The sequence below is a fragment of the Oryctolagus cuniculus genome, chromosome X (genome assembly GCF_964237555.1).
Source record: "Oryctolagus cuniculus chromosome X, mOryCun1.1, whole genome shotgun sequence".
Taxonomy (NCBI): Eukaryota; Metazoa; Chordata; class Mammalia; order Lagomorpha; family Leporidae; genus Oryctolagus; species Oryctolagus cuniculus.
Genome location: NC_091453.1, coordinates 34,246,173 through 34,272,780, shown reverse-complemented (window position 1 = coordinate 34,272,780; position 26,608 = coordinate 34,246,173). Strand labels below are relative to the sequence as shown.

The 26,608-nt window shown below is 52.7% G+C and overlaps 2 protein-coding genes across 10 annotated transcripts; one reads left to right on the top strand and one right to left on the bottom strand.

The window, feature by feature from the left end:
• Positions 1–1,847: 1,847 nt before the first annotated feature.
• On the bottom strand, positions 1,848–12,101 carry MAGIX (MAGI family member, X-linked). 7 transcript variants are annotated; one of them, XM_070067054.1, is made up of 7 exons: positions 5,470–5,600; positions 5,333–5,377; positions 4,422–4,568; positions 3,675–3,757; positions 3,361–3,594; positions 3,089–3,260; positions 1,848–2,365 (listed from the first exon to the last, which is right to left on the bottom strand). In XM_070067054.1, the coding sequence occupies exons 1-7, from the start codon at positions 5,516–5,518 to the stop codon at positions 2,067–2,069; spliced, it is 1,029 nt and encodes a 342-aa protein (XP_069923155.1). In that variant the 5' UTR covers positions 5,519–5,600; the 3' UTR covers positions 1,848–2,066. The 7 variants fall into 7 exon arrangements, with proteins under 7 accessions (XP_069923155.1, XP_051683065.1, XP_051683063.1 ...); XM_051827105.2 differs by having other exon boundaries at positions 3,361–3,597; positions 5,470–5,597; XM_051827103.1 differs by lacking the exons at positions 5,333–5,377; positions 5,470–5,600 and adding an exon at positions 11,978–12,101 and having other exon boundaries at positions 3,361–3,597.
• Positions 12,102–12,189: 88 nt separating this feature from the next.
• Positions 12,190–26,128, top strand: GPKOW (G-patch domain and KOW motifs). Of its 3 annotated transcripts, XM_008272608.3 has the most exons (12): positions 12,190–12,313; positions 13,473–13,563; positions 18,383–18,537; positions 18,643–18,767; positions 20,633–20,742; positions 21,482–21,707; positions 23,109–23,241; positions 23,909–24,032; positions 24,224–24,347; positions 24,441–24,510; positions 25,638–25,723; positions 25,822–26,128. In XM_008272608.3, exons 2-12 carry the CDS (start codon positions 13,481–13,483, stop codon positions 25,954–25,956), a joined length of 1,371 nt encoding a protein of 456 aa, XP_008270830.1. In that variant the 5' UTR covers positions 12,190–12,313; positions 13,473–13,480; the 3' UTR covers positions 25,957–26,128. The 3 variants fall into 3 exon arrangements, with proteins under 3 accessions (XP_008270830.1, XP_017205245.1, XP_002719917.1); XM_017349756.2 differs by lacking the exons at positions 12,190–12,313; positions 13,473–13,563 and adding an exon at positions 17,399–17,609 and having other exon boundaries at positions 21,572–21,707; XM_002719871.4 differs by lacking the exons at positions 12,190–12,313; positions 13,473–13,563 and adding an exon at positions 17,400–17,609.
• Positions 26,129–26,608: the final 480 nt, after the last annotated feature.

Below are 26,608 nucleotides of genomic sequence, written 5' to 3'. Positions count from 1 at the left end.
TTTTATTTATTCATTTTTTTCTTTCTTGTCTGACATCTGTCTAATCCCATCACAACAGCTGCACAAGGATAGAAATTTTTAGGCCAGCATTGCAGCTTAGTGGGTTAAGCTGCTGCCTGTGACCCCAGCATCCCACATAGGTGCTGACTGGATTCCTGGCTGCTCCACTTCCGATCCAACTCCATGCTAATGCACCTGGGAAAGCAGCAAAAGATGGCCCAAGTGATTGGGTCCCTACCACCCACGTGGAAGACCCAGAAGAAGCTCCTGGCTCCTGGTTTTGGCCTGGCCCAGCCCTGGCTGTTGTGACCATTTGGTAAATGAACCAGAAAATGGAAGAACTCTCTCCTCATTCCCCACCCCCCCAACTCTGCCTTTCAAAATGATCCCTTTAAAAAAAATAAACAGTTATGGCGTGTTCTCTCAGCATCTCCATAGTACCTATGACATTTAACTGCAAGATAACAGCTGTTCAATTAATACTTGCAGAATGCAGGCAAGATTAAGAGAATTGGCTTAGAAATCAGGCCTCCATCAAATCTTGTTTTCAGACTCCCTGTCCCAAGCCATTTTGACTGTCCAGGCCTCAGTTTCCGCCTCTGTGAAATGAACATAGTGTCACTGAATACCTGCGTAACTAGATGAAAATAAGTATTTAAATAAAGCCAGGAACAAAAGGAGGGCTAAGTGAAGTGGTGGCTGGGGTTACTATTATTAGCCCCCTGGGTGTGACTGTGTTTATAGGACTGGGGCTGGAGGTTCTTTTCGTGCCTTTTCCTGCAGAGCCACACCTCTGCCAGGCTGAGTCAGGGGTAGCTGGAAGCCCAGGCGGCACACTCCCCCGCAATGTCTACAGCGCTAATCATGCCAATGTTCACCTCTTCCCCTCTTTATACCCCACCCCTCCCCCCTCGGCTTCGCAGTCCCTCGCTGCTTTCCAGGGCCACACGGGGACCTACATCCTGGTCCTTTAATTACTCTCTGCCCTGTCCATAGGGGCGAAAGTTGCCTGTTCCAGTTTGACCACAGCTTCCCTCCTTGGGGAGGGGAGGGCTCAGTGTTCAAGATATGCTGATAGCTGCGGTAACAGGCCAGGTCTAAGCCCAGCTGGGGGCTACCCCTGCAGGAGTCCTGCTGTGGGGCTGGCTTCCCAGCGTGGAGGAAACTCTGGGGCTTCTCCCTGCGCCGGAGGACGCTGCGTGTGCACAGAAGCGCCCACTACAGTTTTGTCACCATCTATGGACAAGGGGGGTGCGGCCCAAAGGTTTTCTACCAGCCTTTTTTTAGCCTGGCCTGCCAGGACGCTGACTCACACCTTCCCAGCTCCGCCCCCAAAGGGGGCTCCTGGGCCTCTGCTCCAGCCCTTAGGGTGTCAGCAAAAGCTGGCCTGGTAGGCCGGAAGTGGAAGACCGCAAGCTGCTGGTGAAAGAAGCCGCGCTTGCTACCGCCTCTGTGCCAGCCCGGCGACAGCTGAAGGGGCCCGGACGATCCCCAGGCGGGATTGAGGATCTGCGGGGTGGGGAGGAGGGGGCTTTCCTGCCACCACAACAGGACCACCTCGGCATCCCCCTCCGCCACGCCACACGCAGGAATTCTGTGTGAGCCCCCTGGTCACCCCCAAGAAAATGAATGAATGGGAGAGAAGCAGGAGTTGGCGAAGAGGAAAGGAGTGGAGAAAACGCGCCAGGCTGACGATTGCTAGAAGATATGAAAGCAACAGCACGAAGTTTGTCACTCGTTACAAAAAAAAAAAAAAAAGCCTTCCTCGAAACCGGATCGACCCATCCCTCCTTTACACGGTGGACTGGACGGCCCCACCCCGCCTGGAGCACCTGGCAAGTCGAGACTAGATAGAAGCATTTTATTAGCTCCCCCGCCTGGAACCAGAAGCGCGGGGCTGGGGAGGGCCGTACCACTGGCGCCGCCAGGGGAGTGCGGGACGGTCGACTGTAGCATGGGAGGGGACCAGATATCCAGAGGAAGCTCTCTAGTACCCGGCTGTCGGGGCACACGCCAGATCCAGACTGGGCACTACCAAGCTGAGCACCGAGCCGTCTGCTGCATGCTCAGTGCCTCCGCCTTCCAGCTGCCACCTCCTGAGCGAGCTGTCCCGGCGCTGGGACCCCTAGGGCCCGCGAGAGGCGCTCCTGACTGGGCACCAGCCAGGGCCCTGGGGAACCCGGGATGTGGTCCTCTGGGTCTTCCGTGCGGCGTTCGGGAGGAGGAAGCGTCACCTCTGGACTAGGCTCCGAGCTGCTGCTCCAAGTCTTAGGCGTGGTGGAGAATGGAGGGGGCTGAACTGGGGAAGCGCTGGTGCAGCCGCGGGACTTTATCACTTCTGGTCCCCCAGGATCTGGGCTGCAATCTGAAGATAATGCAACTGCAGTTAAATTGGGTAATGGAGTGGAGGAGAGGAAATCAAGGCCCTTGGCCAAGTGTACTGGAAAGATATCAAGGGCTCCAGGAGATGGAGACCTCATCTGTTAGGAAAAACACCCTTCAAGCCCTGGAGATGCCCTTCCAGACCAGGATGCCCCACACAACCCCAGACACCTCCTTTCCCGACACCCCTCCCTCCTAGATCCAGGACATGCCCCTCAAATAATTTCTCACGGCCTGCAATGTAATTTGGAACCCAACCTTGACCTTAGGAGAAGCAACCTCTTCCATGTAGGACCTCCGGCTTGCCCTCTTATCCTACCATCATTCACTCCCAATTCTTACCTTTGTGGATCCTTTGTCTTTCAGCACTAGACCCCTAGATCTCCATCCCGTATCCTCCCGGCTGAGACCCATGCTGCCTTTCCCCCAAGAACTAGGTCTTACTTCGGCCCATGCACTGTCCCCTCCCCAACCCCCCAGATCCCTTACCTCCCAGTACTTTCCCAGTACTTCTAATGCCCCCCCCCCGGAATTTCCTATCCTAGGACTTGCCCTCACATTTGAGAATACCATGACCCACCCCATCCCCCAACCAAGACGCCAAATCCCTGATGTTCACCAGGGAGGCCACCAAATCCTTTCCACCCAAGATCCCAGCCTCTCCACTCTGCAAATCCTCCCAGGTCCCTGGCCCTGGGAAACCTACCATGGCCTTTCTGGGACTTCCCCATCCCCTCAACCTTTCGAGGTTGGCTCTCAAGAGGGCGGCAGAGCACGAGGCGGAGCCGTGGGCCTCCAGCACGGATCCGCTCCACCACCTGGGCATGCGTGAGGCCCTGCGTTGACTCTCGGTTGACATAGAGCACGAGGTCCCCGGCCTGCAAGAGCATGGGGGCAGTGATGTAGAAATGGCAGAGCTGGAAGCACCTGATGCAGGTAGAGATAACACCTAGGAATGTAGGATGCCCTAGGGCTCACCTGCAAACGCCCAGAGCGATGTGCTGGCCCGTCCTTGAGCAAGCCGCGCACCACAAGTGGAGCGTCCCCTCCTACATCTCGGCCCCCACTTAGGGTGAGGCCAAAGCCTGCAGAACCGCGCACCAGCTCCACAGAGAAGCGATCAGAGGCCTGGGGTGCCTTCGAGGTACCACGTCCTTCACCCTGAGTCACTAGGGGTGGCGCTGTCCCCGTAGTGAGAGTCTCTGATCGACGCTGCTGGAATAAGGACACAGATATATATTGATTGCCGGTACCAAGTTAGATGGCTTCCAAATAGAGGGCTAAGGTGGTACCTGAGGCCGGTGTTCCGTGTTAGTGACATGAGGCAGACGACTGTCTGTGACTTCTATGTCGGCAGAATTCAAAGCGCTATCGGCTGAGAGATGAAAGAGGGCAAGGGAAACACGCCATGAAAATAACCAAGGACCAACTCCTAGAGTTAACATTCTAGCCTAAGCTCTTTGCCTCACCAAGCTGCACACACACACACACTCGGCTATCATTTAGTTATCTAGGCTCCAAGCTCAAGTTCTCATAAAGGTTCAGACCGCACGAGTAACTGTTCTAACCCTGTTCTTAACAAATGACCCTGGGCCAGTGATTTGAGTAATCCTTGACACCTTCCTTTGCCCGCTACTAACACTCAGACCCCGCCCTTCAAATAACACCTTTAGCTCCACCCCGGAGGGTGCTGCTCCGGGACTGGGCTCCTCAAACTTCCAGGCCCCGCCTCTAAACTACCTACCATTCCAGGCCCGCCCCTCCTCTGAGGACCCGCCCTAAGCACTCTCTAGACCCCGCCTCCTCGGAAAAGACGTGCCAAGTCCTGATGACCAGAAAAAAAATCCAGCAGCCCACCCTCAGAGCCCTTCTGGAAAAAAAAAAGAAGCAAAAAAACAAAAGACAAAAAAAAAAAAGCACTCTTTGGCCCCGCCCAGAAGCGTCACTAACCGCCCGCGGGGCCCGCCACCTCAGAACAGAGCTGCTCTCCGACCCCGCCCCCTAAGGCCCCGCCCCCGAGGCCCCACTCCCACACGCACCCTCCTTGGGACGCAGGCGCAATGTGGCTCCGGCCCTGCGTACCAGCGCTGACACGTCGGCCGCAGCTCGCGCCGCCAGGGGGCGCGCGTCCAGCCGAGCCAGGAGCTGCCGGGCGCTGGGAGCTGCGGGTAGGGGAAAGCTGCGGCCTGCAGGGGGGAAAGGGGGACAGGTCAGCGCCGACCCCCAGCCTCGACGACCCATCACGCTTCCAGACGTCCCAAGACCTCGAAATGCCCCTTAAGATACCCAGAGACACCCACCGCGCTCACTCCCTTGATAGTGCAGAAAGTCACCGAATGCCCTCCCCCCCCCAACCCCCGAGCACGGCGGGTCAGCCCGCGGATCCCCGCCTGCCCTCGTCGCGTCCGTGGACCGTGGACCGAGCCACTGCATTGTATTCGTCCTGGGTGTCTCCGAGCATCCTAGGAATTTCTCTGGAGCTCCCCGACTGCCTCTCCCGACCCTGGATGCCACATTCCTCCCCCCCGCCCCCCGTTTCTCCCGGGGGTCCCCCGTTCGCCCCGATTTCCCGAGAAAACACGGCCTCCGCCTTATAGCCCTGGCACCCCGGCCTCCCTCTAAATAGCCTAGACAAGCCCTGTGGGCTGCCTGAGTGCCCTCTCTCAGAGGTCCCGTTTCCCCACATGGCCCAGGCACCTCCAGGGTCCCCCTGCACAGATGTCCAGAGGCCCCCAGCTCCGCCTCCCGATTCACCATGGACTCTGAGTGCCCAGGTGTCCTAGTGACCACAGACGGGCAGACGCCTCCCCGCTCCTCGGTCGCTCCCGCACTTCTGAGAGCGCCCCTCCCCTCCCCTCCCATGGTCTGGTGTATCGCCCCTTGGCTGGGGTGCAGGCACGGGTGTGGGTAGGGGGGCCCTGGGTCCCAGTCTCTGTCGCTCGGTCCCTACCCGCTGCCACCGCCGCTTGGGCGCCAGAGCTGCAGTGTTTACCACCTGTCACAAGGAAAGAGTGTGGAGCAAACAAGGCGGGGCCAGGTTGCAAGAAAAGTGCTCCTTCCCCCAACCCCCTCCACCCCGCCGCGTACCTCCTTTGCTCCCCTTAGGTTCCGCGGCGCCCCCCGCACGCGGCTCCATGGCCAGTGGTCAGCCAAGTGGACTCACGGCCGCCAGCGACGTGTTTTGAGCCTAGGAGCACGCTCACCTGGCCGCCCGCCCAGGTCGGAACGTGGCTGAAGCCGGCCGGTCCGGTGCCAGACCCGCCAAGTGACCTACCTAGCCGCCGGCAAGGAGGTCTGCTGTAGGAATCCTGGCCTCTCCGTCTCAGGCGCTGCTGTTTTTACTAACTGAGGACCCTGGCTAACATTTGAGTCTGACTATACCAATTGCTGTGGACGATATAGAAGAAATGGAAGTCTAATACATGCCTACTGGAGGTGCAAAGTGGTGAAGCAACTTTAGGAAACAGTTTGGCAGTGTCTTAAGACATTAAAAGTATACATATCATCTGGCCATTTCACTCCTGAGTATTGACCTGCAAGAAAACATACACCTACACAAAGGCTAGTATGCAAGTGTTCATGGCGGCTTTATTCTGGTCTTAGTCATCTTGGGCTGCCATAACAAAATACCACAATCCAGCTGGTTTATACAAAGTAAACTGATGTCTCACCGTTCAAGTCCAAGATCAAGACTCCGGTCAATTTGGTTCCTGGTAGGGGCTCTCTTCTTGGCCTTTACATGGCTGCCTTATGGGTGTATCCCCACATGGGGACAGAGGAAGAGGAGGAAGAGAAAGAGGGAGGGAGGGAAGAGAGGGAGAGAGGGAGAGAGGGAGAGGGAGAGAGAGAGAGGGAGAGAGAACTGAGTTCTCATCCTCTTCTTATAAGGCCACAGTCCTATCTGATTAGGGCCCCACCCTGATGACACTACACCGTAATTACTTCCTAAAAACCTGATTTCCAGATATAGTCACAGTGGCAGTTAAGGCTTTAACATGAATTTAGGGACAGATACAATTTCGTCCACAGCATTTGTGAATAGCCAAAAACTGGAAACACTCCAAACGTCCCCTAGGAGGTAAATGAATGAACAAACTGGTATATATATGCATATAGTGCACAACTCAACAAGTAAACAGGAATGAACAATTGAAATGGATCTCAAAATAATCATGCTATGTAACAGATGCCAGACCCAGTCTCATAAGGGTACCTGATACATGATTCCTTTTATACAAAAAGCTAGTAAGATGTAAATTGATGTGTAGTGACCAAAGGCAAGATCAGTGATTGCCTAAGTGGATGGGATTAGGTAGGAGGGCAGGAAGAAAGGGTTACAAAGGTTCAGGAGAAAACTTTTGGCAGGGACGGTTAGGAATCACTATCTTAATTGTAGCGATAGTTTCACAGATGCAAACTTATTGCATACAAAATCTATTAGGGGGCAGGTGCTTGGCTCAGGCACAGTTCAGGATGCCCTCATCCTGTACCCAAGTGCCTGGTTGGAGTCTGGCATACGCCATTGCCAATCCAGCTTCCTGCTAATGTGTACATCGGGAGGCAGCAGATGATGGTACTTGAGTCCCTGCCACCCACGTGGAGACCTAAACTTCTGACTCTGGCTTCTGATTTCTTTCTGGGCTTCTGACTTTGACCTGACCCAGGCTTGGCTGTCGGGGGGGCATTTGGGGAGTGAAACAGCAGATGAAAGATTCCTCTCTCTCTGTCTCTCTGCCTTTCAGATAACATGAAAACCAATAAAATTAAAAACAAAACCTTCAAATTGTGTGTCAATTGTAACTCAGTCCATTAATACAGTAAAGCTTGGGGGGCTGGTGCTGTGGCATAGCAGGTAAAGCCGCCACCTGCAATGCTGGCATCCTATATGGGCACCGATTCGAGTCCCGGCTGCTCCACTTCTGATCCAGCTCTCTGCTATGGCCTGGAAAAGCAGTAGAAGATGGCCAAGTCCTTGGGGCCCTGCACACACATGGGAGACCGGAAAGAAGCTCCTGGCTCCTGTCTTCAGATCGCCGCAGCTCCAGCCATTGAGGCCAATTAGGGAGTGAACCAGCAGATGGAAGATCTCTCTCTCTCTCTCTCTCTCTCTCTGTGCCTCTCCCTCTGTGGAACTCTGACTTTCAAATAAATAAATAAAAATAAAATCTTTTTTTAAAAAGCTTGATAAAATTCATGAATTCTGTGACGCTGTGGGAGTGATGGATTTAGACTCACGAACGAGATGAAGTGTAAGGGATCACTTAGTATATATTTATGAATGATAGATGCTAAGAGGGGCTTTGATTAAATTCACAAATACAAAAAAAGGGCAGTTGGCCCAGCTCAGTGTGATCGTAATCAATATTAATTAATTAATATTAATGCACCAGGTCCAGCACTGTGGCACACCACCAGCAGCAGCTGACAACAGAGTCCCAGCTACTCTGCTTGCAATCTAGCTTCGTGCTAATGCACCTAGGAATCAGCAGATGATGGCCCAAGGGCTTGGGTCCCTGCCACCCAAGTGGGAGATCTGGATGGAATTCTGGGATCCTGACTTTGGCCTAGCCCAGACCTGACTGTTGCAGCCATTTGGCCATTTGAAGAGTGAACCAATGGATGGAAGTTCTCTCCCTCTCTCTCTCTCTCTCTTCCCTCTCTGTCACTTTGCCTTTCAAATGAATAAATAAATTTTTAGAAAACAATAAAGATAAGCACCATTACTGCTACCAAATAGCTTAGCTGGGTATAAGGCAGGCAATCAGAAGCGTCATTCTTTGTGTGTATGTATGTATATGTGTGTGTGTTTAAAGATATATTTTATTTATTTGAAAGAGTTACAGAGAGAGGTAGAGACACACACACAGAGAGAGAGAGAGAGAGAGAGGGAGAGAGAGAGAGAGAGAATCTTCCATTTGCTGGTTCACTTCCCAAAATGGCCACAACAGCGGAGCTGAGCCGATTCAACGCCAGGAGCCAGGAGCTTTTTCCGGGTCTCCCACATGGGTGCAGCTACAGCACCCGCCCCTGGAAGGCTCATCCTTAATTCCCTTGGCAACTTGACCGCACACACGTCATCACTCCCATTTTCTGCAGGGGTATGTTGAGACTCCAGACATTGCAGTAGCTAGGGTTCCACCCTCCTGTTCACATTCTTCCTGAATCCCCAACCCTGCTAGCAGCTTCAGTGACGTAAGCACCACTTCTCAGCCCCAATCCTTGTGCTTGCCCCCAGAATTGTGACCCTGCTGCTGTCAGCTCTCCCAGTGAACCCCCACACAGCATCCTGGGACCCCAGTCCCTGTAATTCATCCCTGGACCCTTCCTTCCTTCACAATCCCCCAAGCCTGAGTATCTCCCAGTCTGGAAGCAATTCCCCATCCCAGATCTTTAAGCCTCCCATTCAGTTAGCACCCTCCCTGACCTAGCTCCAGCACTGATGCCACCTGTGCTTGGAAATACCCCTCACCATCCTCAGCCCTTAGACAGCCTGCCAGTAGGCAAGCCTCTCCCATCCATGGAGCTACTGAGCCTCGAGGGTCTCCCTTCCTCAAACTGTAAGCACTCTTCCCACCCACCCCCATCCACATACAGGTTCCTGAAATGCTGAGCCTCAGAGAGAAAACTGTCCTCTTCCATGTTGTGGTACTAGAAGGCTCAACAAAAACTGGATAGTTGCGGTGGCATGGTGGTGCAGTGGGTTACATCACCATTTGGGACACTCACATCCCATAACGGTACTGATTTGCATCCCCGCTACCCGACTTCCAATTAAACTGCGCCTACTACCTACATAGGAGACCCAGGTGGAGTTCCAGGCTTCTAGCTTCAGCCAGCTTGATCCAGCCTTGGCTGTTGCAGGTGTTTGGAAAGCAAACTAGCTGATGAAAGACCTCTCTCTCTCACTGAGAGAGGTCTTGTGTGTCCCCGTTCAGACCACATTCACCTATGACAACACTCGAGGTGACAGGTGGAGCAGGGGGGTAGCCCAGTCCACCAGAATGGATGTCAGGGCACAGTGTGTCGACAGCCCATAGTGAAGTGGTCACCAACCACATGTGTTGGGGGTGAATTGACACTGGCATTGGTTGCTGGCTGTCGGGCCCTGGGCAGGTCTTTCATGCCCTCTGTTTCCTTGGCAAAGTGGTGAGTCACATGTCCTCTCACACTACCACCCCATACATCTTATAGTGAAACTGCACCCAAGGACTGCACGCCCCCCCCCCCTTGGAGACTATCCCTATACACCCCTTTTCAAACTTGGAATGCAACTCTTTCCTCCACTGACATTGGCTGCTCTCAATGTTATCTCATCTCAGCACTTTCAGAGCCTCCTCATTCTCCAGGGGCCCAGCCTTTATCCCACTTCATGAGTACTCCAATACTGTGATGCTCAGGGTCCCAAACCCAACTGTGGACCCAAAAGCTCCAAGAGAGCCCCCTCCCTGGCCCCACCATACTTTTCTTTATGATTTTATTAAAGATTTATTTGTTTGTTTGAAAGGCAGAGTTGGGGCAGGCGCTGTGGCGCAGTAGGTTAATCCTCTGCCTGCAGCACCAGCATCCCATATGGGTGCCGGTTCTAGTCCCGGCTGCTCCTCTTCCAATCCAGCTCTCTGCTTTGGCCTGGGAAAGCAGTAGAAGATGGCCCAAGTGCTTGGGCCCCTGCACCCACATGGGAGACCAGGAAGAAGCACCTGGCTCCTGGCTTGGGATCAGCACAGCTCCGGCCATTGCAGCTAGATGGGGAGTGAACCAATGAATGGAAGACCTTTCTCTCTGTCCCTCTCACTGTCTGTAACTCTACCTCTCAAATAAATAAATAAAATCTTGAGAGAGAGAGAGAGAGAGAGAGAGAGAGAGAGAGAGAAATAAAAATCTTCCATTTAGTGGTTCAATTCTCAAATGGCCGAAATAGCTGGGGAGGGGCCAATCTGAAGCCAGGAGCGAGGAGCTTCCTCTGGGTTCCCTCATGGGTGCAGGGACTCAAGCGCTTGGGCCATCTTCCACTGCCTTCCCAGGCCATAGCAGAGAACCAGATCAGAAGTGGAGCAAATGGGACTCGATCCAGAGCCCACAAGGGAGGCCAGCACTGCAGGTGGAGATTTGGCTTACTGCGCCAGAGCAGCAGCCCCTCCACCATTCATTTCTATGTTTGTACCTGATAAGGACTGTCCTGGGCAAACTTACTGAATGCCTACTAGATATACACAAAGTTGAGTTGGGAGTTTGCAGAATTCTCTGGGAGTCTTGGGCTCCAGTTTCTAGCTGGTTTTTGTTTTGTTTTGTTTTGTTTTGTTTTGTTTTTTAGCTGTCAGAGCTCCAATTGTACCCTAACTCCTTGGGTCTCAGATGTTTGGAATGACAACATCCCTTGGGTGGAAAGAGAGAAGCCTAACCCAGTGTGGTCAGTTAACAGAGCAACACTTGAGGGAGAGCTATGCCAAAAGCTCTGGCTGACTCCCAGAACCGGGCCTCCTTGTTTGTTGCCAGGTAGGTCACCCTGCGATTGGGACCATGGGACAAGGACAGGCCAGCCTCAGCCATGTCCAGACCTGGGCAGACTGCCAGGTAGGCATGACCAGATGACCAAAACACATATCTGGTGACCCTAAGTCCACCAGGATGACTACTGGGCTTGGAGCCACGGGGGCACAGGGGCACCACTGACACTGGGGGCGTGGAGCAGTGAAGAGGCAGGGAGAAGCTGCAGGTCTCCGGCCACCCAGGCCCTGCCTTGTCTGCTCCACACCCTTTCCTTGTGACAGGTGGTAAACACTGCAGCTCTGGCACCCAAGCGGCAGTGGCAGCGGGCAGGGACCGAGCGACAGAGACTGGGACCCAGGGCCCCCCTACCCACACCCGTGCCTGCACCCCAGCCAAGGGGCGATACACCAGACCATGGGAGGGGAGGGGAGGGGCGCTCTCAGAAGTGCGGGAGCGACCGAGGAGCGGGGAGGCGTCTGCCCGTCTGTGGTCACTAGGACACCTGGGCACTCAGAGTCCATGGTGAATCGGGAGGCGGAGCTGGGGGCCTCTGGACATCTGTGCAGGGGGACCCTGGAGGTGCCTGGGCCATGTGGGGAAACGGGACCTCTGAGAGAGGGCACTCAGGCAGCCCACAGGGCTTGTCTAGGCTATTTAGAGGGAGGCCGGGGTGCCAGGGCTATAAGGCGGAGGCCGTGTTTTCTCGGGAAATCGGGGCGAACGGGGGACCCCCGGGAGAAACGGGGGGCGGGGGGGAGGAATGTGGCATCCAGGGTCGGGAGAGGCAGTCGGGGAGCTCCAGAGAAATTCCTAGGATGCTCGGAGACACCCAGGACGAATACAATGCAGTGGCTCGGTCCACGGTCCACGGACGCGACGAGGGCAGGCGGGGATCCGCGGGCTGACCCGCCGTGCTCGGGGGTTGGGGGGGGGAGGGCATTCGGTGACTTTCTGCACTATCAAGGGAGTGAGCGCGGTGGGTGTCTCTGGGTATCTTAAGGGGCATTTCGAGGTCTTGGGACGTCTGGAAGCGTGATGGGTCGTCGAGGCTGGGGGTCGGCGCTGACCTGTCCCCCTTTCCCCCCTGCAGGCCGCAGCTTTCCCCTACCCGCAGCTCCCGGCTCTCGACAACTCTGGGATCCGCCGGACGCGCGAACCCTGGTGGCAGAAGCTGCTGTCAACAGGTGATACCCGGTGTGCAGGACCTGTACCACACTGCGCATGCGTCTCAATGGTGGGGGGGGGGGACTACGTGTAGGGGAAGGGGCCTAAAGGGGCGGGGCCGGAAAGCAGCTGCGTTCTGAGGCGGTGTCTTAAAGCCATTAATGACGCACTTGGGCGTGGCCAATAGGTGTGTTTCAGTGGAGGCGGGGACCCAGAGAGTGCGGTCAGCGGCGGGGCCTTGGGGTCATCCTCTAATCTTCTTTAAAGGTTACCGCAGGAGGCGAGTGCTAAATTAGTTTTGGGTGGGCGGCTAGATGTTTTTTCTGGTCATCAGGGCTTGGCATGTCTTTTCTGAGGAGGCGGGGTCTAGAGAGTGCTTAGGGCGGGTCCTCAGAGGAGGGGCGGGCCTGGAATGGTTGGTAGTTCAGAGGCGGGGCCTGGAAGTTTGAGGAGCCCAGTCCTGGAGCAGCACCCTCCAGGGTGGAGCTAAAGGTGTTATTTGAGGGGCGGGGGTCTGTGTGTTAGTAGCAGGCAGAAGGAAGGTGTCAGGGATTATTCAATTATCCGGGCCCAGGATTTTTTTTTTAATGTTGACCCTCAGTAGTATGACGTTTGAGACTCCATGCACACCTCACAGTGCTGCCTGCCTCCTTCCTTGCTTTCCTTTCTTTCTGCAGTTACAGAGAGACAGAGAGAGAGGTCTTCCATCTGCTGGTTCACTCCCCAAATGGCCACAATGGCCAGGGCTGGGCCAAGCTGAAGCCAGGAACCAAGAGCTTCCTCCAGGTGTCCCAAGCGGATTCACAGGCCCAGGGACTTGGGCCATCCTCTGCTGTCTCCCAGGCACATTAGTAGGGAGCTGGATTGGAAATGGTGCAGCTGGGACTCCAATGGGCGCCCCTCTGGGATGCCAGAGTAGCAGGGTGTGGATTAACCCACTACAACACCACCACCACCCCCAGGATCATTTTTATTTAAGGCGGAGCCTTGAGCCCTGCGTTGTTACTCCAGCATCCCAAATCAGAGCAAGGATTTGAGTCCTGGCTGTGTTGCTTCTGATCCAGCTCCCTGGTGATGCGCCTGGGAAAACAGAGGAACATGGCCCAATTATTTGGTCCCCTGTCAGCCACATAGGAAATCCAGATGGAGTTCCAGGTTCCAGGCTTCCTCCTGGGCCGGCCTTGGCTGTTGCAGGCCATTTCTGAAGTGAACCAGGAAATGGAAGATCTGTCTCTCTCATTCTGTCACTGCATTTCAAATCAAGAAAGTTTAAATTTAAAAAAAAATGGTTATTTGAAGAACTGTGGCAACAGTTACATAGTTGCAGAGGCCAGAATATGAATTCAAAGAGCTGGGGGCTAGAATGTTAACTTGGGGCAAGGCCTAGGAAGTTTCCATGAAGAATCTCTAATGGCTTTCTCATTGCCTCCACTCCCTAGTCAGTATTATGGAAGACCCTGAAGACAACAATAAGGAGGACACTCATCTGCCCCAAGACCCCCCTGCCTCCCCTGAAGAGGTCATCCCATGGTAAATACAGTAAGGCGTGAAAACCTGGGGTCTTTGTGGGATCTGTGATCGGTCCATGGTGCTGGAGATGGCTTTATTAAACCTTGGGGAGGCTACTGGAGGGCAATAAGGTTGGTGGAGTATAGTGGGAGGTGGAGAGCAGTGAACAGAGCCAAGCTGAGAATCCAGCAGAAGCCCTGAGGCAGTATTCACAATTTGGTAAGATGCTAAACTCTGGAGCTAGGCAACCCGGATTCAAATCTGACTCCGCTGTGACCAGCTTCATCACCTTGGGTATCTCATCCAATCTCTTTGTGAAAATGAACTACTCAAATGTAAAAGTAATATATGAGGGTACTTCCAACAGTTCATATGGGAATGTAAAGATAAATTGACTTGGGGTATGGAAATTTAGAAATCTATGCATAGTTTGTTCATAATATGCATTTCCACGAACTTTTTGAAGTACCCTTCTATTTTAAGAATCAGAAACAGAGGCCGCTCTTGTGGCACAGTGGATAAAGCCACTGCTTACAATGCTGGCATCCCATATGGCTGCCAGTTCGAGTCCTGGCAGCTCCACTTCCGATCCATGTGCCTGGGAAAGCAGCTGAGAATGGCCCAAGTGCTTGGGCCCCAAACCCACATGGGAAACCTGGGTGGAGTTCCAGGCTTCTGGTTTCAGCCTGGACCAGCACTGGCTGTTGTAGCCACTTGGAGAGTAAACCAGGTCTCAAACCGGTGCCTATGTGGGATGCCAGCCCTGCAGGCGGTGGCTTTACCTGCTATGCCACCGCTGGCCCCTCTCTTTTCTTTCCAATAAATAAACAAATTAAAAAAAATTCCTAAGCCTCCAATTCCCTGCCATCCATGATCCAGTCCCTACATATCAATCTTGCTTCGTTTCCTGCCATCTACCAGAACACCTGTTCAGTTTTCAGCACCCCTCCCACTACCAGAAGTAGTTCTGGGCACAATTAATCTCCTTTCTGCCTCCTCAACCACTGTATGTGTGCATTCTTAATCATACGTGTAACCCCTGGCATTTCCAGTATCCCATATGGTTACCTTGGGGGCAAGGTACTGCAACAGAACAGGTACTCAATGGTTACTGAATGAACAACACAATAAATGGTTAATTTTGCAAAACTTGAATACAGGGGCTGGTGCTGTGGTGTAAAGGGTTAAGATACCTCCTACCATGCCAGCATCCCACATGGGTGCTAAGTCCCAGCTGCTCCACTGGGGATCCAGCTCCCTGCTAATGCAGTTGAGAAGCAATGAAAGATGGCCCAAGTTCTTGGGCCCCTGCACCCATGTGGGCAACCCATATGAAGCTCCTGGCTGTGGCCTGGCTGGACCCCAGCCATTGCAGCCATTTGGGAAGTGAACCAGCATATGGAGGATTCTCTATGTCTCTCTCCCTCTTTCTAACTCTTGCCTTTCAAATAAATAAATAAATCTTTTAAAAAAAACTTGAATATAATCTTTCTTAACTGTATGGCAAGCAAACACTTTTCAATGTTTGTTACTCCTGATTTTGTATTCAGGATTAAGGAAAGACAGAAAAAATGTCTTTCCTCCCCTTATATTTTCACTACACAGTTTTGTATCAGGACCAGAGTAGGCTGACATGATCTCATTGGTACCTGTTAGGAGTGATTAGAGACCAGGTGTGAATCAGCTGTAAAGGTAAGACTCTCAGGCACCTGTGGCCCTGACCTGAGTAAAACCTGTATTGTGCACACTGCCTCATATGGCTGCCTCAAGAAATGGGTATCATTTCAGCCATGGACAGTTTGCCCTGCAGGCAATACAGCAGTGGAGAAAACGGGCAGGCTCTACCTTAACCAAGTGTATTAGTCAGCTTTTCATAACTATAAGTATATACCCAAGACAGCTTAACTTTATAAAGAAAAGAGATTTACTTTGGCTTATAACTCTGGAGGGTCACAGTCTATGATCATGCAGGCCCTGTTGGTTCAGCCCCTAGTGATGGCCTTCTTGCTGGCTGAGTCCCAAGGTAGCACAGGGCATCGCATGGCAAGAGAGAAAGGAAGTAAACTACTCTGTGTCTCTATTCTCATAAAGCCATCAGGATTTAGTCATGGAGGCTCCATCTCAAATGACCTCATGCAGTGTAATCGTTTCCCAAAAGCCTCACCTGGAAAAACCATAATGGTACTGTTTCCACCCACTCAGAACCATTAGCATAAGTCTTTCAGGACTTGGAGCTGGCATCATGGCCTTGTTAAGTCACTGCCTGCAGCATCAGCATCCCATATGGGTGCCTGTTCCAGTCCCAGCTGCTCTACCTGCAGTCTAGCTCCCTGCTAATGCTCCTGAGAAAGCAGCCAAGGATAGTCTGAGTGCTTATGCCCCTGCCACCAACATGGGAGGCCCAGATGGAGTTCCAGCCTCCTGGCTTCAGCCTGGCCCAACCCCAGCCATTGAGACCATCTGGGGAGTCAATCAGCAGATGGAAGAGCTCTCTCTGATTCTCCCTGTCTCACTGTAAAAAAAAAAATTTAAAAAATAAATAAATCCTTTTAAAAACAAATAAATACATCATTAAAAAAATCCTTTCAGGACTAAACTCCTGAGTGAAGAGAGATAAATATTCAAACTATAGCACCATGTGATCCATGCTCACTTCATTTGTAATAAGACATATCAACATCACAAATCCCCTAGTATGATATAGTTAGAAGGGCACATCATTTCTGCATCATTTTTTGCCAAACATTCATAACCTCAGTCCAACAATGAGAAATCATCAGACAAACCTATCTGAGGAAGGTTCTACAAAAAAATGAACTGTACTTTGCAAGAGTTAGAAGTCAAGAAAGACTGAGAAGCTGCCACAAGACTGAAGAAGAGAAAGGAGGCATTGCAATTATATTGCAATATGTGATCTTAGGTTTAATTCTGAATTCTGGAACAGAAAATTGTCTACAGCTAATAGTATTGCATCATTCTGATTTTGATAATTATACTATTGTTATATAAAAAGCTTAAGAGTATCTGGATAAAAGATATAAAAGAACACTACTTGGGGCTGGCACTGTGGTGCAGTGGGTTAACGCCCTGGCCTGAAGTGCCGGCATCCCATATGAGCACCGGTTCGAGACCTGGCTGCTCCACTTCCTGTGTAGCTCTCTGGTATGGCCCGGGAAAGCAGTAGAAGATGGCCCAAGTCCTTGGGTCCCTGCACCCACGTGGGAGACTGGGAAGAGGCTCCTGGCTCCTGGCTTCGGATCGGCACAGCTCTGGCCATTGTGGCCATCTGGGGAGTGAACAATTGGATGGAAGACCTCTCTCTCTCTCTCTCTCTCTCTCTCTCTCTGCCTCTCCTCTCTCTGTGTAACTCTGACTTTCAAATAAATAAATCTTTTTTTAAAAAAAAAGAACAGTATTACTTCGCGACATGTAAGTCTAAAAGTATTGCTGAATAAAGATTTTTTAAAAATTTATTGCTCTGTTTTGAAAGTTACTGTAGCTGTTCCTTTGGGAGTTCAGGGCCCATCCCAAGATGCCCAGGGTTTCTAAACTGGAAACATAGCCATGAGATTGTTAGAATAATGGAATACCTGTTTTCAAGACCATTCTCTAAAACAAGAAGAAACGAACTCCTGGGAAGAAGGAATCTACCTTCTACCGCTACCGCCTCTTGGCGGAACTACAGTTCCCGGTATACTTGGCGCAGGCGCATTCCTGTGAAATTCAGACGCGCTACAATAACTTCCTACGGCTAGTTGTTTGGTTTCGTCGGCCGACGCCGCAATGCTTTTTGGGAAATGTAGTTCTTGCGCTTGTCTGACTGCCGCTAGCGAATTGAACCCAAACTAAACTTCCCAGCAAGCAGCGCACCAGCCTGGGAACTGGGGCAAGATGGCAGACGCCGAAGATGGTGTTTTGCAGCCGACTGCACCTTCTACTGCCCCAATTTCATTCGCCTTTACTCGTACGTCCTCTCGGAGGCGGCTGGTGGCCCTAAGTGATGGCGCAGAGTCCGCCCCAGAGGAGAAGGATTTCTTGAAGACCGTGGAAGGGAGGCAGCTACAAAGGTGAAGCGCCGGGTCTTTCGCCCCTTGTAAATCGGTGCCGTGGGTGCGAGCGGGAGGACTCGAGTAGTTTGCTTTGATGACAGTGGCCTGGAAAGCCTGAACCACGGCCTCAGGAAATCCGTGGAGGAGAGAAGGCAGGAGCTTGTGGGAGAAGTAGGGAAGTTGCTTTTCATGGCCGTGTGGACTGAGAAGATGTATAAGGATACTTCAGAAAGTTCGTGGGAAATGCGCATTATTTCAGTATTCATTTCCATGGACTTTTTGAAATGCCCTCACATTCATGACAGGGAATACCTTTATGATGCTGGGACACTCTGGTGTGTGCGTTCAGATAAGTGGGAAAGAGGGAATAATTACAGGACCCTGTTGTCTCAGCTAAAGTGAATGGGGGCGACTCTAATACGGGGAACGAGATGGAGCTGCAGATTCAGGTTGAGGGAGGCCGCATCAGCATCTTTAGGAAAGAAGAGGCTGAAGTGCCTGAGGGAGGGACTCGCAGAAGAGAAGCAACCGCCTAGGAGGCTGTTCTGGAGCTGGGAAGAGTCTGGCTGCAAATGGTCATCTGTAGTTCTTGGGATGAACAGACGGCCTGGCAATGATTCCTGGAAGATACTGTCATTTAAGGGCTGGAGGGACAATGACGTGCAATCAGAGGCATGGTCCATGGAGCTAGGAGGGGGCTTGGCTCTTGTGTTTCTCTGCATAGGGGGGGTGTAGCTGGAACCCACGGACCCTGCTTCTCTCCTCACCTTACCTTTCTTTGTCCACATCAGTGTGAAGCCCTCAGAGGTCCCCAAGGAACCTGTCATTCCCTTGATTCAGAATGGCTATCACAGGCAGCCCCTGGTCCAGCCCTCTGGGCTATCCACAGACACCAAGACCTTGATGGATGAGGTGCTGTCCCAGGCTGTGAAGGAACTGATTGAGGGTAAGTGGGCCCCCTCTCCCCACCCTGCTCCAGTGAAGAAAGACAAGGAAGAAGGTGGAAGATACATGGGGTGGGACCTCATTGCTCCCTCCCATTCTTCCTTAGAAACCGAGAAGTCCCTGGAAGAAAGAAAGAATGCAAATGCCGACTCCATGCTCACTATCCCCATGATCCAGAAAGGATACACCTCCAACAAGGAAGGGGTAGACAGCGAACACTCAGCTGAAACTGTGAGTTGGCCCCTTACCCCCTTGCTCCCTTGGTTTCTCCTTGCCCTGTCTGCCATGCATGCCTTCTTACACACAGCAAAGAAAGTCTGTGTGTACACTGGAGGCCTACTGCCTAGCTCTTCCTCCTTCCAGCCTTTTTGGGAACATTAACACATGAATCCAGATATTGGAATATGAAGTTGGATCCTAGGATTGTCTGAATGGGGTGAGAGGCAGAGGGAAGAGGAAATATAATAGCCATGAGGGTGGACACTGCCTGGAGTGTTTGACAAACACCAAGGAGACCAACGCGGCTGGACTGGAATTAGTAAGAGAAGTCAGGTGGCAGTGGAGGGGGTGCGGCGAGACCAGGCAGGGCTTTGTGGGTCATGATGAGAACTTTGGCTTTTACCCTGAATGAAATGATAGCCATGGGTGGGCCCTAGGCAGAGAAAGGATGCGACTTATGATTCAACAGAATCTACTGTGAACACAACAGACTAGTAAGTGAAGGTAGAAGCAGGGAGCCCAGCAGTCTAGACCAGAGATGGTAAGGACTCAGATCCAAGTGGCGTGAGAGAAGGCGAGGTAGGGTTTAGCGAGAGAGGCAAGAGCAGGGTGAGTATTCCTAATGGTAGCAGCTGCCCGAGCAGGCCATGGCAGGAAGGCTGTGTGGTGTGTCTGTTAGTGAGACAACTTGTGTGTCTGGAATGAGTGAATGAAAGGATTGAAGGAGTAACGACGGGAAGCGACCACAGGAAAGGGTAGCGGCAGGGCCATGGAAGTAAGCAAGTCTGTCCATATCTTGGACTCGACTTCTCACCTGTTCATTCATAAGTATTTTGCACTGCTTCCTCAGGGCCTACTTCTCCTATGGCCACAGAGCATCGACCATCCTGGCTTTAACTGGGGTGATTAGAAGTGAACTCATCCACCTTCATTTGTGCTCTGGTGTCTTTCATTAAAAAACAAACAAAGACCCTCCATTTACTCTTCATCCTGTTCCAGCTCTGGCCTTGTTTCTCATTTTCCCTCTGACAAGCCCCCTCCAGCAGCCTTCCACCTGTCAATTGATCACACTTCCATAGTCCTTCCTCTCCCTCAGCTCCAAACCTTGCCGTCATCTTTGCCCCTCCCTCTCTCTGTCATACCCCCACGTATGATCTGTCAACGCCGTCTTTGCCTTTTTTCTAAATGCATCCAGAATTTCACTTCTCATCACCACCAGCACCGCACATCTGGACGACTGCAGTGACTTTCTCGCTGGCCCCTCATGTGACCTCCACCTGCCTGCAGGTTGTCTGCCTCCTGCACCCAGCTCTCCTGATTGACCCCTTACCCATGCTCCTCTGCCCCCATGTCCCTGTTCCAGTCATGTTGATTTTCATAATACTCTTCACACACACCGAGTTTTGTTTGGCCTCAGAGCCTTTGCTCTTACTGTCCTCTCTGCTCACAACACTCTTTCCTTCTCATCTCCTCATGGCTCCCCCTGTCATCTCCTGGTCTCTGTGTCAGTGTCAACTCTAGCAATCCCTCTGCATCCTCATGTCCCACGTGGGAGTGCCTGAGTTCCAAACCCAGCTCTGTCTCCTGATTCCAGAGCTTTCTGCTCAGGTGCACCCCGGAAGGCTGTGGTGATGGCCCAAGTAGTTGGGTAGTTGGGTTCTTGCCTATCAAGTGGGTTGATTTCCTGGCTCCTGGCTTCAGCCCAGCCTAGTTGCAGCTGGGAGCTCTCATACTCTTTCTCTCTCTCTCTCTCTCTCTCTCTCTGTGTGTGTGTGCATGTGCACGCGCGCGTCTGCCTCTCAGATGCACATACTCACACGCATAGAAAGCCAGTGTTTGCAAAATCTGACGCTCCTTCCTCTTCCTGAACCCATTAGGTACCAAAAGAAGCTGATTATGAGGCAGTCTCTGTGGAGGCCTATGGACTGGCCATGCTGCGGGGTATGGGCTGGAAACCTGGTGATGGCATTGGACGCACTTTCAGTCAGTGAGTTTTGGGCTAAGGGTGACGGGGTGGACGGATGGAGCTGTGAACAAGCGCCCCCCCCCGCCCCCTGCCGCCACCACCCCATGGTGACTGCCAACCCAGAACCCTTCAGGCAGGGAGAGAGGATACATTATTCCCCTAATTCAGTAGCCTCTTCCACTCCTGTTTCCAATTCCTCATTTGAAAAGTGGGGGTAACAGGATGGACTTCACAGGCCTCTCGTGAGAGTTTGATGAGATGATACCCATAAAGCACATTGAATAGGCCCCCACCCCAAGTAAGCACAGGCTAAGTATCTGCTTTTATCACACGGACTTACAATCCCTTCTCCACAATTGGAAACTCCAATGAATTTCGAAAAGCAGACAATTTTTCACAAACCATGTGGCAGCCGAACATGATCTGCATTGGCATTGAGCGTTCTTATAGCCTGTTTCTCCTGTCTGGCCTGACCGGGCATATGATTTCTGCTGTGGAAATAGAAGGTTACAAGGAAATGCTTGGTTATGAGGGCCTGCCTCAGATGCCACCGTAGATACTGTATAATATGTAGTGTATGCAGCATGGTGTTAAGTTGAAACAAATGAAGTTCCATTTCTGTAGGTCCAAAACAATCCGAAGTGAGAGATTGGAAAGGGCATTCTTGAACATTCGATGGGGTAGGATTTAGCAGGGGAGAGAGGAAGCCACTGAAGGTGCTTGTATCCCGTCCCCAGTAAATCCATATTCCTTCACGCAGAATAGTGAAGCCCCGTGTCAACTCATTGAGGCCCAAGGGGTTAGGGCTGGGCGCCAACCTGGCTGAGATGAAGGCCTTGACCTCCACCAGTTCCAGCTGCCTTCCAAGAACAAATGTGGACCAAGATCAGGATGACGGGCAGGATACGACAAGGCAGCCCGAAGGGCTGAAGACGGGGACAGCTGTGACGGTCGTTTCTGGCCATTACCGAGGCCGCTACGGGAAGGTAAGGAGCCAGGGTGTCCCTGGAGACCAAGGAAGATGGATTTGAGGGTCGGAGGCAGGAAGCATCGGGTTTGGGGTAAAAGGGCTGGAAGTCCAGGTCTTTTAGGCCTGCCTGGCACACTGCTTCACTAGGTAACACGGCAGGGCCACTTGCTAGGTTTTTCTGAGCTTCAGGTGCCAATGAAAAGGGAGCAGGGCAGGTGTTTGGTGCAGTAATTAAGACGCCACTTGGCATGCCCATATGGAAGTGCCTGGGTTTGAGGCTTGGCTCCATTCCTGATTCCAGCTTCCTGCTGGTGCCCACCCTGGCGAGTGGCAGCTAATGGCTCAGTTACCTGGGGCCCTGCTCCCATGTGGAAGCACCGGATTGAGTTCCCAGCTCTTGGCTTTGACCTGGCCCCCAGCTCCAACTGTTGTGGGCATTTGGAAAGTTAACCAGCAAATGGGATAGCTCTCTGTCTTTCAAATAAATTAAAAAGCTAATTTACAAAAGGGAGTTAGGGGGCTGGCCCTGTGGCATAGTGGGTAAAGCCGCCACCTGCAGTGCCAGCATCTCATATGGCCATTGGTTCGAGGCCTGGATGCTCCACTTCTGATCACGTTCTCTGCTATGACCTGGGAAAGCAGTGGAAAATGGCTCAAGTCCTTGGGCCCCTGTACCCGCGTGGGAGACCTGGAGGAAGCTCCTGGCTCCTGGCTTCGGCTCAGGGCAGCTTTGGCTGTTGTGGCCAAATGGGGAGTGAACCAGCAGATGGAAGACTTCTCTCTCTCTCTCTCTCTTTCTTTCTCTCTCTTCTTGTCCTTCTTTATGTGCAACTCTAACTTTCAAATAAATAAATAAATCTTAAAAAAAAGGGGGGGGGAAGATTCGGGCTGTAGCACTGGGTGTTAAAGCCCTGGCATGCAGCATTGGCATCCCATAAGGGCACCAGTTCCAGTCCTAGCTGCTCCATTTCCCATCTAGCTCCCTGCTAATGTGCCTAGGAAAGCAGCAGAAGGTGCCCCAAGACCTTGGGCCCCTGTACCCACGTGGGGGACCTGATGAAGCTGCTGGCTCCTGGCTTCAGCCTGGCCCAACCCTGGTCATTGCAGCCATTTGGGGAGTGAACCAGTGGGTGGAAAATCTGTCTTCTCCTCTCTCTCTCTCTCTCTTCCAAATAATCTTTTTTTAAAAATGAAAAAAGGAGTGAATAGCAATCATCACGAGTCTCTGAGGATTAAATACATAAAAAATGTCTGTACCCCACCCAAGAACCAGACCCGGTCCCAGCTTTTAGGGGGTCACAAGTCGGTGGGTGAAACAGGGGTCAGGTGTGTTGGAGGTAAGAGATGGACAGCTTGGTCCTAGGAATGTGGGTGGAGTCCACTTAACCTCGCTAACTTCTTCCTCTTGACGTGGTAGGTTGAAGGCCTTGACCCTGACAATGCTCGGGCCATGGTGCGTCTGACAGGGGAGAACTCTGTGGTGACTGTTAGTGAGTACTGCCTGCGCCCTGTCTCCCAGCAGGAGCATGATGAGAACTCCATGGATCTCAGTGAGTGGGCCTCCTGAATCCCCGGAGGGGAGGCAGAGAAGGGAGAAGTGCTCTGGGGCAGGAGGGGCAGGGCCTGTGTCTTGCAATGGGTTTTCCATCTGCAGAGGGGAGGGTAGCCATCTGCCTGGTGGCTGGGATTTCCTGCCAGAGGTCAGGAGGCAAAAAGAGATCTGAGTGGTTTATTTCAGTGGGGGAAGAAAAAAAAAAGTCGATCTAGTATCCCTGGGTTTTTAGCCTTTCTCAGAAGGAAAAGAAACAGGTGGGATTTTTTGGGGTGCTGAGCCCTTCTTTTGCTCTAGGGAGTGACAGGCACTAGGATTAGGGTGTGGCCAAGCAGGAGGCAGGCAGAGCAGCCCAGGGGCAGGCACTTCAGTGGGACAAGATGCTGTGGCAGGTGGATGCAGACGGTTCTCTGGGCCCCTGCGGGCTATGCGCGGTGGCTGCAGTGTCCGTGTGAGCTGGGTGGTCGGGAAAGGGCTTCCTGAAGGAGGCTGAGATGATGCAGAGTAAGGGCAGAAGCATTGTAGTAGCTGTGGTAAAGGTGTCATGATGACGAGGGGTGCTTTGGGAGGCAGCAGAGGGCCCTGGGCTCAGGCACGGCTTCAGGCAGCAGGGCCAGTGAGACACTGAGGCCCGTTCCTCTTTCCCGCCATGCACCCTTCTACAGATCAGGAGAACACAACTCCCACGGGGCGACCGACCGACCCAGCCTTGTCACAGAAGACCCTCCAAGATCAGGGTGCCCATGCCCATCTGGACTCAACGAGGAAGCGGAAACACCCCGTAGACCAGTGAGACTGTGGGCCGAGGGACGAGGGATGAGGGCAGGCATGTGGGTGAGCTCGGGCCGTCGAGGGGAGGCAGTCCATGGAAGGAACTAGGATTGACCCAATGGGTGGGTTTCCCAGCAGCGGCAAAGGTAGGGAGACTGGAATGGGCATGTGATGATGACCTGAGCCTGGTGCTGGCTCCCTCTCCACAGACAAGAAGGGCCTGTGGCCAAAAGCGAGAAGACAGCTTCCAGAAGTCCACACTGGATACACAGAGACCTGCGCGTACGCTTTGTGAACAAGCTCTACAAGAATGGCCAGTACTACAACACCAAGGTGCACACCCTGCAGCAGGGCTCACCTCCCTCCCCCAGGGAGTGGGCCTCCTTAAGCCTCTAACATCTCCCATCCCCCGGCCCCTCTCCCTAGATGACGATTGAAGATCTCCTGAGCCCAGACACCTGTGTATGTCGAACTGATGAAGGCCGAGTGTTAGAAGGTGAGGCTGAGCTGCAGCTGGGAGGCGGGGCAGAGTCCACATTCCTTGCAGGAACCAGCATGCTCTTACAGAACATGAGACCCTTCCGTGATGGTCCTTACCTGAGCCCCACTCCCCCTGACTGTCCACTTAGCATGGTGTCACCATTTCTCCTGCTTGTGACTCGTGACGGGCGCCTTTAAGGCAAGGGGTTGAGGAGGGGAGCACAGGGTGCTAGTTGTGTGTTGAGCTCCTGGTAAAGGCAGGGCCTGCAGCTTGTCCACAGTAAGTAGTAGTGTCTGTTACCACCACTGCTCCCTCCATCACAGTTATTTCTTTTCTGTTTTTTTAAGAAGATTTTATTTGTTTGAGAGGTAGTTACAGATAGTGAGAGGAAGAGACAGAGAGAAAGGTCTTCCTTCCATTGGTTCACTCCCCAAATGGCTGCAACCACTGGAGCAGTACCAATCCGAAGCCAGGAGCCAGGACCTTCTTCCAGGTCTCCCATATGGGTGCAGGGGCCCAAGGACTTGGGCCATCTTCTACTGCTTTCCCAGGCCACAGCAGAGAGCTGGATTGGAAGAGGAGCAACTGGGACTAGAACTGACACCCATATGGGATGCCGCCGGTGCTGCAGGCGGAGGATTAACCTGTGCCATGGTGCCGGCCCCTCTTTTCTATTTTTTTTTAAAGACTTACTTATTTTTGAAAGGTAGAGTTAGAGACAGAGAGAGAGAGAGAGAGAAGAGAGAGATCTTCCATCCAATGCTTCTGTCTCCAGATGGCCAGGGCTGGGCCAGGACAAAGCAAGCAGCCTGGAGCTCCATCCAGGTCTCCCATGTGGATGGAAGGGCTCAAGCACTTGGGCCATCCTCTACTGCCTTTCCAGGAACAGGAGCGGGGAACTGGATCAGAAGTGGTGCAGCCAGGACTCAAACCTACACTCATATGGGATGGCAGTATTGCAGGCAGTGGCTTGACACACTGTACCACAGCACTGGCTCCATCTCAGTTAGCTGTATGAACGGCTGCTTAGTTTTCTTCATCTTTGAAATGCGTGGAATGTGGTTCGAGGGAATACAGCAAAGGCCCCACAACCAGACCCTGGCTGGGCTGTAGGTCTCACCACCCCTCTTGCTCATCTGCAGGTGTAAAGGAGGACATGTTGGAGACACTGGTTCCCAAGACAGAAGGTGAACGCGTGATGGTGGTGCTGGGACCACAGGCCGGAAGGGTGAGTGCCAGACGTGGAGATGGGGGATTGGGGTTCACCAGGGGATGTCCTAAGGGGGCTGGGCTGGCCTTGCTAACTCTGGTCCACCCTTGCTCCAGGTAGGCCAGCTGCTGCGCCGTGACACAGCGCGAAGCAGGGCTTTGGTACAGCTGCACAGAGATGATCAGCTGGTGGAGCTGCATTATGACGCCGTGTGCCAGTACATGGGCCCCAGTGACTCCGATGAAGACTGACGGGCTCCGCTCCCATTCCCCAGGCGGCTACCAGTTCTGTGCAGTGGGAAAGAGCAGGGAAAAGCTTGCAGGCACAGACAGGGAAATGAGTAACCGGACCAAAAGGGAGACTGAAAACAAACCTGGTAGCTAGCCAAGTGGAATGGGCAATAAAAACCATTTGAAACACTTAGCAGAAGGATGGAATCCTAAGTGGTGTGCTCAGTGGCGAGGGGAGGTGAGAACTGAGACACCAGAGGTGGGAACCAGTTCATCTGTTTAGCCTCACCTCGGCACCCAGGGTGCAAGACAAGTGAATGGACCTTATTGGTCATGAGTTGAATTCAGGGTCTCGAAGCAATGGAATTTGTCCCCTGAGCAGACGTGATGGGACCCGGAAGGCCACATTTCTGAACAACTTCCTGGGTGAGAACTCCAGCAGCGGGGTCCTGCTTTTGCTCTTGGGCCAGAGCCAGCCCCCAGAGAACGTGCTGAGATGGTGATACAAGTTAACAGGAAGCAAGGCTTCCGCTTTACCAATGGGATGTGTCGGCTCTGATTGCCAGTGCAGGTGGAGCCAGTTCATTCCTGGGCCCTGTCTCGGTCCCAAAACTTTGGCTTAGAGGGAAAAAGCATGTGTGTCACTTCTCTGGTGGTTCCACCTAATTGTATG